Source organism: Microtus oregoni, unplaced genomic scaffold (assembly GCF_018167655.1).
Source record: "Microtus oregoni isolate MIOR12 unplaced genomic scaffold, Mior012 000026F_ref0000081, whole genome shotgun sequence".
NCBI classification, from domain to species: Eukaryota; Metazoa; Chordata; class Mammalia; order Rodentia; family Cricetidae; genus Microtus; species Microtus oregoni.
In genome coordinates this window covers 24639091-24649172 of record NW_024543085.1, presented here as the reverse complement: position 1 = coordinate 24649172, position 10082 = coordinate 24639091, and the positions used below count along the sequence as shown (strand labels likewise).

At 48.3% G+C, this 10082-nt stretch overlaps 1 protein-coding gene across 1 annotated transcript; it reads right to left on the bottom strand.

The window, feature by feature from the left end:
• Window positions 1-902: 902 nt before the first annotated feature.
• Window positions 903-9693, bottom strand: Fam71f2 (family with sequence similarity 71 member F2). The gene is made up of 5 exons (XM_041675772.1): window positions 9541-9693; window positions 6733-6914; window positions 4481-4730; window positions 3103-3221; window positions 903-1092 (listed from the first exon to the last, which is right to left on the bottom strand). Exons 1-5 carry the CDS (start codon window positions 9691-9693, stop codon window positions 903-905), a joined length of 894 nt encoding a protein of 297 aa, XP_041531706.1.
• Window positions 9694-10082: the final 389 nt, after the last annotated feature.

Sequence of the window (10082 nt, the reverse complement as noted above, 5' to 3'; positions counted from 1 at the left end):
GCCCTTTTCTTCCAGTGCATCCTCTCTATCTGAAGTGCGGGCCTTTCTAAGGCTAATTTCTGTCGGGTAGCTGCTGGTTCTGCCCCCTTATTCAAGGTAAATTTTTCTGGAGGGCCACAGTGTAATCTAAATACCCTACAACATGTATTGGCTATTATGGTAGTATATGCTGGGTAAATATTCCTAATTGTCTAGGAAGTAGGTGCAGTTTTGATCATTGCCGACACAATTAGGAATATGTGCTCAGAAACCCGCAAGATACAAGGTCCCCCAGCTTGCTTTCTCCAGGTTCCAGAAGAGGACAGTCAAGGCAGTCAGAACTCCTTTGCAAGGGAGTCACCACTACCCTTCCCAGAAACCACATCTCCATTAGTAACCCTTGTTCACGGCCAGGGGCGTGCCGTTGGGCTTTTGCCCTCAAACAGGGAGTTGAGAGAGATGAATCCTCAGTTTCTTTCTTGAAATGAGGTCATCTCCTAGCTGGCAGTCATCATCCCAGGGTTTCTGCATACCAAAGTCCTGCCTCTGGGTCCCCCTATCTCTTTGACAATGGAAGTTAGAGCGCTCCTCAGAGACCGGTTCCTTTGCGCTGGATAGCTCTGGTTGGTCTAGATGCTTCGGACTTGGCAGGCCAGTGCTTACTTCGCATTTATTTTTCTGAGTAGAGCAGTGGTTTCCAGCCAGCCCTGAGCCAGCTGCCCAGATGCTTCCGTCCCAGTCCCCTCCCCATCCCCCGCCAAAACACAACCTACAACAACAAGGACTCCATTGGAGGTTTATTGGTGGAAGTAGAGGAGCATCTTGGCATAAGCACCATCTCATCTCTCTCGTGGTTACTTGGCCCACTGTGGGAAGCAGCATTATAAGAGGCAGGGCTGGCCGACACGCGTTCTGGTTAGGTGTTAGGGTCCCAAAAAGTTCTCTCCTAAGGAGCTGGCTACAGGAACCTGCAGGAAGCTCTCGTTTGGGTTCTCTTGTTCCCAGAGGCTGTGGGTCAAGGTAGCTCTCATGGGCATATTAACTGAAGATGCCACCAGTGGGGGGGTCTTGCAGCTGCTGGAGCTGTTGATTTCTATGGTAGTCTCAGTGGATCTGTGGGAGTCCAGAGAGTCCCAGGTCATAGAAGACAACAGAAAGGAAAGAAAACAGTGTTAGACTCCACTAAAGGGCTGGAACAAACACCTCAGCAGTAAAGAGCACTTGCTACACTTTCAGAGGACTTAAGTTTGGTTCCTAGTATCTGTATGGCATCTTACAATTGTCTATGGCTCCAGTTCTAGGGAGTCTGATGTCCTCTTCTGGTCCCCACAGGCTCTACAGGCAAAACACTCTACAGGCAAAACACCCATACACATAAAAAAAATCTGCTTAAATAAACTGTTTTTTAAAGGATGGAGAGAGATTCAGTAGTTAAGAGCACATACTTCTCTACCAGGGGTCAGCCCGAGTTACACAATAAGACTTTGTCCAAGAAAAAAAGAAAATAAATAAAAACAAACTTTGCAGGGCCTGGTGGGGCACAACTTTAATCCCAGTACTGAAGAGGCAGAGGTAAGCAGATCTTTGTGAGTTCAAAGCTAACCTGGTCTACATAGTGAGTCCCAAGCTACCCAAGAGCTAAACAGTGAGACACTGTCTCAAAAACAAACCAACAAACAAAAATCCAAAACAATACAGAGGTGTGCTAATACACTCCGGTAATCCTGCACTTGGAAAGTAGAAGCAGGAGGGGTCAGTAGTTCAAGATCATCTGTCTTAGAACAAAACTGAAACAAAAACTCCAAACAACAAAATAACACAAGAAAGCTCCTAAGAGGAAAAATCAGCTTAAATCATGGGGAAATGGAAAGAGAAGTTGATGACCCTGCCTCGGAAAAATAATGAATTTTTTTATTACTTTATGTGTATGGGGGGGTTGTTTTCATGTATGTCTGTGCACCACTTGTGTTCCCGGTACTTGAGGAGGCCAGAAAAGTATGTTAGATCCCTTGAACCTAGACTTATAGACAGTTGTGAGCTGCCACATGGTTGTTGGGAATTAAGCCTGAATTCTCTGGAAGAGCAGCCAATGCTCTGAACCAATGAGCCATCACGTCGGCTCCAAAGAAAGAAAAATTTTTTTGAGGCCGAGGCAGGAGGATTACAGCAAGTTCAAGTCTATTCAGAGCTATAGAGTGAAACCCTGAGTCAAACAAGCAAACAAGACCAAGGGACCAGGACTGGGGATGTAGCTCCATGGGTTGTCTTTGACTGGTATACATGAAGCCCTGGGTTCGAACCCTAGCACTTGGGATGTGGAGGCAGGAGGATCAGGAGTTTGAGGTCACCCTTGGCTATATAGTGAGTCTGAGGCCATCGGGGCAATAAGAAGCTCATGGGGGAGGGGAGGGGAGAGTGGAGGAGGAGAAGAGAGGAGTGGGACCAGGTTGAGGGCATCAAGAAGGTAGACTAAGGTACCAGACATTTTAGCTTCCAAAGTGAGGCTGGTTTTGCAATCTGAAAGAACCAGATTTTCTTTTCTAAAAGGGCACCGTGTTCTGTAGGGACTGTCCAGAAAAGAAGCTTTTAAAGCCATGCAACAAAAAAAACTCCTCCCAGTGGGGGGGGGACCACAAATTAAAAAACAAAACAAATTATGCCTTGATGGCAGCGTATGAGTTATATTTGCCCTGCACGTGGGGGTTCAATCTGTGGCTGCTTGTAAGGGAATTAGTTGAAACTTGGAGCTAGGAGGAGTCTTTGGTCACTGCCCATTTTACACCAGAGGTAGAGAGGACAAAGGAGAGGCTCTCCCAAGGGGCCTTTGGGATTAGTGAGTCGGTAGCTAACTGACTCATTTACTAACTCACATTTCTTGGAATTAATTTACCCATTTTTTCACTTCTATTGTGTATCTGCCATTTGAAAACAGTGGAGTTTATCTGTAGAATGAACATTCAGATGCCTGGGTGCCACAGAACCTGCTTCAAGCACAAGCTTGGGGACAAAGTTGTGTGGCTGACTAGAACAAAAAGAACGAGAGCTGGCAGGACAGAGAGTGGCATAGGCACCATGAATCTCGGCTAGGGCGAGGGAGACTGGAGCTAACAACACAGGACTCACCTGTCTCCCGTGAGCTGGTGTCTTTTTGAGAGCCCTAACAGACTGCCGCTGTTCCGCTCAGCCGCCAGCAGCATTACGGTCTCACTGGGCTGGGAGGATGCTGGCACGCTGCTTTCAGGCTGTGTGGGGAAATTCAAGTCAGAGGGTCCTGCTGCTGCAGGAGCATCCACGCTCTCCCTGGCAGGGCCTTGAAGGAGTCTGTGGGACTGACTTCAGTTTCAGGCCTATAAGCATTAATTCACAGTATTGCCAGGCCAGTGATGGAGGCCTCTGGCAACAGCACACTTTCTCTGGTGTGCTGTGGAGGCTACGCTCTCCAGAGGGCACGGAGTGGACCTTCGAGCAGCTGATCTAAGGTGATTATCAAAACACCAAAACACACACCTTAGTGAAACAGCTTTAAGATCTCACATTGGGAGCAATCATCTGCCAGACTGCAGAGACTGCACCGGCGCTTCTTCACTGGGCAGGTCCCGGAAGTCCTCACACCCCAAGGGAGCTCAGTGTAGTGGTGTGTATGTGCAATCCTAGCAACTCAGGAGGCTAAGACAGGAGGCTAGCCGTAAGTGTGAGGGCAACCTGGGCTATACTGTGAATTCCAGCCCAGCCTAAGCTATAGAGGGAGACCTGTGCCAACAATAGCACACACACACTAAATAGGTAAATGATGAGAAAATACAAAAAGGCAATAGCTCGGGGGTAGAGCAAGCTGAACACTTGTCTAGCACTGAGTACACGGGAGGCCCTGCATCTACCTACAACAGGAGGAGAAGCTGTGGGAGCTGAGGCAGGAAGATTTTGAGTTTGAAGCCAGCCTGGGCTATGTAGCAGGATCCCGTCTTTACAAAAATGCAGAAAGAATAAGTCTATCAAGACACATGCAATTATGTTCATATTTGCTGAAAAGTAACTTTCATAGTAAGAGTCATTCAGATGTAGTCCACCGTGGTCAGGAAACGGTGTCTAAATGAGGGGAAGGGCCCGTGAGAGGATAGAATGTTTCAAAATGTCAACGGCATTGCATTCAGTAACATACATTCTTGTCCCTAAGATCCACGGGGATCGGTTCCAGGATCTACTATACAGTATCCAAATCCACTTTACTCAAGTTCCAAAGATGGAGCTTTGGCACGTGCCTCACATAACACAATGCCATGCAAGTAGCTGCTCTCCTGTATTGTTCGGGGAAGCATGGCAAGAGCACAATATTTTCTCCTGAGTATTTCTGACCCAAGGTGTGGAGTGGGTTCGTGGATGGGGGACCTGCATATAAAGTGTCCATTTGCATGTGTGAGCATTCTGTGTGCAGGAGTAGGTTACATGGAGACACGCCTCTCTGTTTCCTTCCCTGCAGATGCTGCGGGGCGCCCCCACTTACTGTTGTTTCGATAGAGGGGTTGGGTATCTTGGGCACCAGGCAGTGAGTGAACTGGATCCTCGGGTCTTTGGTGGTGATAGACAGACCTTTCTGCAAAATTTTCACCAAGCGGACCCAGAACTGAAACACGGCCTGTGGATGTTTCTCGTGGAGCCTCAGGTAGTAGATCTTCTCGGTCACTGTCCTAACCCGAAGGATGCGCTTGGTGTAGTCATAGATCTGTAGCTCCACATACTTCAGGGGAAGGATCCTGGGCATGATCAGGAAGTTTGTGTGTTGGCACCTCCCGCGCTGCCTGGAGGGCGTTGGCAGTACATAGCTCTTGGGGACTGACTCCCCTGATCATTTGCACGCTCTCTGTCCCTTAGGAAAGACTCTGCATAACAGTGAGTGTACGCCTAAATCCCGCCACCTGGGAACTGAGGGCCTGAGCTACGGGACTTTGTCTCAAAAAATATTAAATAAAAATCATCTGCCACCACTACTGTTACTGGTGCATACTGTCTCAGTTCTCATTAAACCCTTTCATGAGGGAAAGATAAACGTCAATAAGTATGCATTGGTAACAGAGGCTTGGAGAAGTTTGGTGAGTGAAGAAAGAGGTGACTCAGAGCATTTAAAAAAAAAAAGGCATTTGCTGTGCAAGCATCGAGGACTGAGTTTGAATCCCCAGCACTCATGTTTAAAAGAAAAAAAAAAATGCAGACATTGTCGTGTGGGCCCTATCACCTCAGGACTAGATGCCAAAAGAGGTGGATCCTGAGAGGTCACTGCCAGCCAGCCTAGCCAAGCCAGTGAGCCACAGCTTCAGTGAGAGACCACCTCATGGGAGTACAGCAGAATATGACAGAGCAGGACATCCAACACGTCCTCTGGCCTTGCACTCTGACACAAACATAAACATGCTTGTATCTATCCATCACACACATATGCACACACACACACACATGCATGCACACATGCATGCATGTATACGCACAGTGGCTTGGACACAGTGGTCACCCTTGCACTTGGGAGGCTAAGGCAGGAGGATTAGGCATTTAAAGTCACCCTCAGCTACCCAGTGTGAGGCAAGCATTAACTACAGGAGACCATGTCTCAAAAAAACAAAACCCGAATTAAAAATCTCAAGATTTGTTTACACTGAAATCTTCGTAAGAGGAAAATAGAACAAAGATTTCTTAATTTCTAAGCCTTTCCCTCCATCTTTTTGATTCCTGGAATCAAACAAGTGAGAAAGGTGATTGTCTCATATATATTGAGGTTTTATGTTTTTCTGTTCTTTTCTGTGATCCCCTGTCCTCATCTCCCAAGTTCTGGGATGAAAGGTTTGGATCACTGTGCTCAGGTTATTCAGTGCTGGGGGTCAAACCTAGGGCTCTGTGTGTGCCAAGCATACACTCTGCCAACTGAACTATGGTTTTCCTTTTTCTTTTCTTTAAGGTTTAGTTGCGTGTGTGTGTGAACGCCACATATTTGTAGGTATCCTGCAGGTGGTTGTAAGCTGTCTGACATAGCTGCTGGGAACTGAACTCAGGACTTCAGAAAGAGCAGCAAGCCCCTTATCCACTGAATCCTCTCTCCCTATGCCCACCCACCCTTTTCTAGGACAGGCTCACCATTCTGGGATTTGCGAGATCTTTTTTTCAACCTCAATATCTCATAGCCCTATTTGATTTGAATATCTCTATCTTTGGGCTGGCAAGATGGCTCTGAGGGTAAAGGTGCTGGTTATTAAACTCTAATGACATGAGATCAATCCCCAAAACCCACATAGCAGGAGAGAAGCAGCTCCTAAAAGTTACACACACACACACACACACACACACACACAGAGAGAGAGAGAGAGAGAGAGAGAGAGAGAGAGAGAGAGAGAGAGGCTGACACTCTTCAACTTCTAAGATAACCTGGTCTATATCATGAGTTCTAGGCAAGCCAGGGTTACATAGGGAGACCCCATCTAAAACAAACAAACAAAAACAAAAAACAAAAAACCCTGAAAAATAAAATAAAATGAAGCCAAGCTCCTCAGACACTCAGCTGGAAACAAGAGCTGTGCTGCACCCCTGATCTGCAGCTCTGCACTTGTTGCAAAAAAACCACTAAATAAACAAGCATCACATCAACAGGTGGGTGAACTCTGCGGAGCTTATAAAGAGCACTGCCTTTTCGTCTGATCTGAAGCCCACCCGCACAGTATACATATGCCTGCCAATCGTCCCACAGCCCCGTCCCCTCTCTCCAGCCTTTACCTGCTGAGAGTGATGACAGGGGCACCAGGTGTGCTAGAGGTGGAAAACGGCCCATGAGGCCAGGTGACGTTGGCCATTAGGAGGACGTTGGGGAGCGGCAAGGAGGGCACAGAAGAGGTTACCCCGATGATCATAGTGGCAGATTTTTCATAGGCATCCATCCAGTTTCCTTGCTTAGTGACCTGGAAACCAAGCCCAGACACACGGGTCAAAAAGAGAGAGAGCAGACAAGGAGACAAGGGGTGGAAGGACACAGATACCAGACAGGGCCACTTTGGCTTGGTGAGCTAGACGGTTACCTGCCACCAGTCCCTTTCATAGGTCTCCCCAGACATAGTCTGTGGACAACAACAACCCTGTGTAGTACTGCTTTGTGTAGAGAAACACATCAAACTGAAAAGATACACTTGGGAATTGAGGCAGGAGAATCAGCACTTCAAGGTCCTTGGTTTCACGTGGAGTTAGAAAGCAACCTGGGGGTACATGAGACCCTGTCTCAAAACAACAAACAGAAAGCTGTTTAGTAAGTAAAAAAAAAGCTGAGTGGCATTGGGTCAAAGAAACCAGCTTCCTTCCTTCCTTCCTTCCTTCCTTCCTTCCTTTTTGGTTTTTTGAGACAGGGTTTCTCTGTGTAACAGCTCTAGCTGTCCTGGAACTAGCTTTGTAGACCAGGCTGGCCTCGAACTCACAGAGATGGCCTGTCTCTGCCTCCCAAGTACTGGGATTAAAGGCATGCGCCGCCACCACCCGGCTAGCACAGCTTTCTAATGACCTGTAAGGGAAGAAAGTTCTACAGGAGAAAGACAGTAGAGTGGGAAAGCCCCAGGGAGCTCAAGTGGAGGAGGCTGGAGAACTTCCCTCAGACAAGAGAGGGCAGCTTATTGCAGGGCCTCAAACATCAGAAGAACTTCCTCTGCTTCCCATAATACGTGGGGGCAGGGGCAGGGCTGGGGCAGTGAACCACCTGCACAGGGGCATTGGCTCGGCTCGGCTCGCCCTCGAAGTGCACAGGAACTGTGACCATTAAGGAGCCATCGGTAACGTGGAGACACCTGTGTGTCCAAGACCAGCGGCCTTCTCCCACTGTTCTAGTCAGCTCTGGCAACTCTACACCCCACGTGGGAACTGGAGACGAAGAGAAACCCCAAGGAAAGCGGAAATCTGATTCCTACCAGCCTAAGTAATGCTTCAAGAAAAATGAATTCTGGCCAGGCAGTGGTGCCATGTGCCTTCAATCCCAGCACTCAGGAGGTGGGACAGGTGGATCTCTGTGAGTTCGAGGCCAGCCTTGTCAATAGAGCTAGTTCCAGGACAGCCAGGGCTACACAGAGGAACCCTGTCTCAAAACAAACAAACAAACAAACAAACAAACAAAAACTAAACAAAACTGATTTTAAAGAGAGAAAAAGAAATGACATCTCTGAGAGCCCATGCTATGAATAGAATCTGCAGTCCTCACAGAACAGAGGACAGTACCCACTGAGAGTAAGTGCCAATAAATGCTGGAAACCAGTCCTGCTTTGGGGAGGCCATAGGGTGGCAGTGAGAACAGAGGAGAGAGGAAGAAGTGGATCCAACTGAGGAGTGAATCGTTCTAAGTAAAGGCCGGGCTCTCTTGGGTCACGTTGAGCCCATTCAGAGACTCTCAAGAGTGCCAATATTAGATCATATAGAGCAAAGTAAGAGGACAAGTCCTCTGCCAAGACACCACACAAACAGGGATGACCAGGAACTGCAAAGGTCTGGATCCCACATTACTGCTCTCTCACCCAAGGCGTGCTAGCTCGTCTCCCAGGAATACAGGTGTCCGCCTGGAGCAGCACAGGAAAACGGGGTACCAGGAACCCTGAACATAGTTTTCCCAAACTGGGACCAGGGTGGGAAGTCGCTCATTGCTGTGAGTCTCACATTTAATTACTAGACCCTCACGGAAAGGTTCCCACCATCTTCCCTACGGCTCCCTGACTCGTTCCGTGGGTCCTGACAACAGAGCCTTGATTCTGCCTAGTCTCTCCACCTTAACTTGGGCACTTCCAAGTCCCTCTGCCTGGTCATTTCCTTACCAGAACCTCAGCAATACCCACAAAGAGTGGCTGTGGGACCCCTGTTGTCTGGCACACCGTTTTCAACAGCCAAAGTCCAGAGAGAATGCCCTGGGTGTCTGTAATCATGCATTGCTGGTCCAAAGGATCTTGGATAGAGCTTGCTTAGACAGTTACCGCTGATCATGGTTGAATGGAGCTCCTTGTACATCATGAGGGCTAAAAAGAAAAACCAGCTGGACCACGAGGAGTGTTTACCGCTCTTACAGAGCATGTGGAGCTCAGTTCCCAGAATCCCTATCTTGTAGTTTACAATCACCCGCAACTCCAACTCCAGGGGTTCTGATGCCCTCTTCTGGCCTCCCAGGGTACTGCACTCATGTGTACAGATAGACACAATTTATATATATAAAACAAACAAACAAACCCTTTTAAAAAGATGCTTAAGTTGAGCTTTAATCCCAGCACTCAGGAGGCAGAGGCTAGAGGATCTCTATGCATTTGAGGCCAGCCTGGTCTTCATAGTTCCAGGCCAGCCAAGGCTACACAGTAACACGTGTCTCTTATGACAAATGAACAGCAAAAAACCCAAAGCAAACAAACAACCTTTTTTCTTGTACCAAACCACTACTTAACTTTTTGCAGGACGTCTGCAGGGAGTTCCTCACACTGCAGGCACAAAGGGAGGTGATCTTGGGACCTAGACCCTCTGGTTCCCTCTGGCCTCCCCCACCCTCAGGACTCATCCCTAGGATGCAGGAGGTACCTGGATGAAGGTGCTTTCAAACACCACTGAGTCAGAGAACAGGTTGAATTCTGGAGAATGAATGAGTTGACAGAGAAGGCCATCTTCTACTCCAAGTTCCACTCCAGGGCTCGGGTCTCTGACCGCAGGAGGGAGGCCCCTAATTTTATTCATTGGTTCTTAAAAAGAATGGGCTGGGGAACATCTCTGGGGCTCCACACAGACCCAGCCCAACTCTAAGGTGTTGTTGGGACCACTGCTCCCCACCACCTCCCCAGCTCCAGGCCCCCGCTTGCTTATGGTTGATCATGTCCACCAGAGCTGGGAGGGCCTGTCAGCTCACAATGGCAGCAATGACATCAGGGCATGCGATGGCTAACAACAGGGAAGAGAGAGGAGGACCGGAGGAGGACGCCTAGGACTGTGCACTGACTGCAAACCAGAAGAAAAGTCCCAGATTCTAAACATTCACCCTTACCCCAAGCAGGGGGAGAATGACCTTCCCAAGCGTACGCCAAGCCTTTACCAAGACAGCTGGTCAGGCAAACTGGGGATAGGTCTCT

Excerpts from the sequence above, each read along its gene's own strand:
- Fam71f2 (XM_041675772.1), bottom strand. The coding sequence starts at position 9,693 with ATGAATAAAATTAGGGGCCTCCCTCCTGCGGTCAGAGACCCGAGCCCT. Across the intron at positions 6,915-9,540 it reads TTGAAAGCACCTTCATCCAG|GTCACTAAGCAAGGAAACTG; the intron begins GTACCTCCTGCA and ends CTTGGTTTCCAG. Across the intron at positions 4,731-6,732 it reads CCTGTCATCACTCTCAGCAG|GATCCTTCCCCTGAAGTATG; the intron begins GTAAAGGCTGGA and ends GATCATGCCCAG.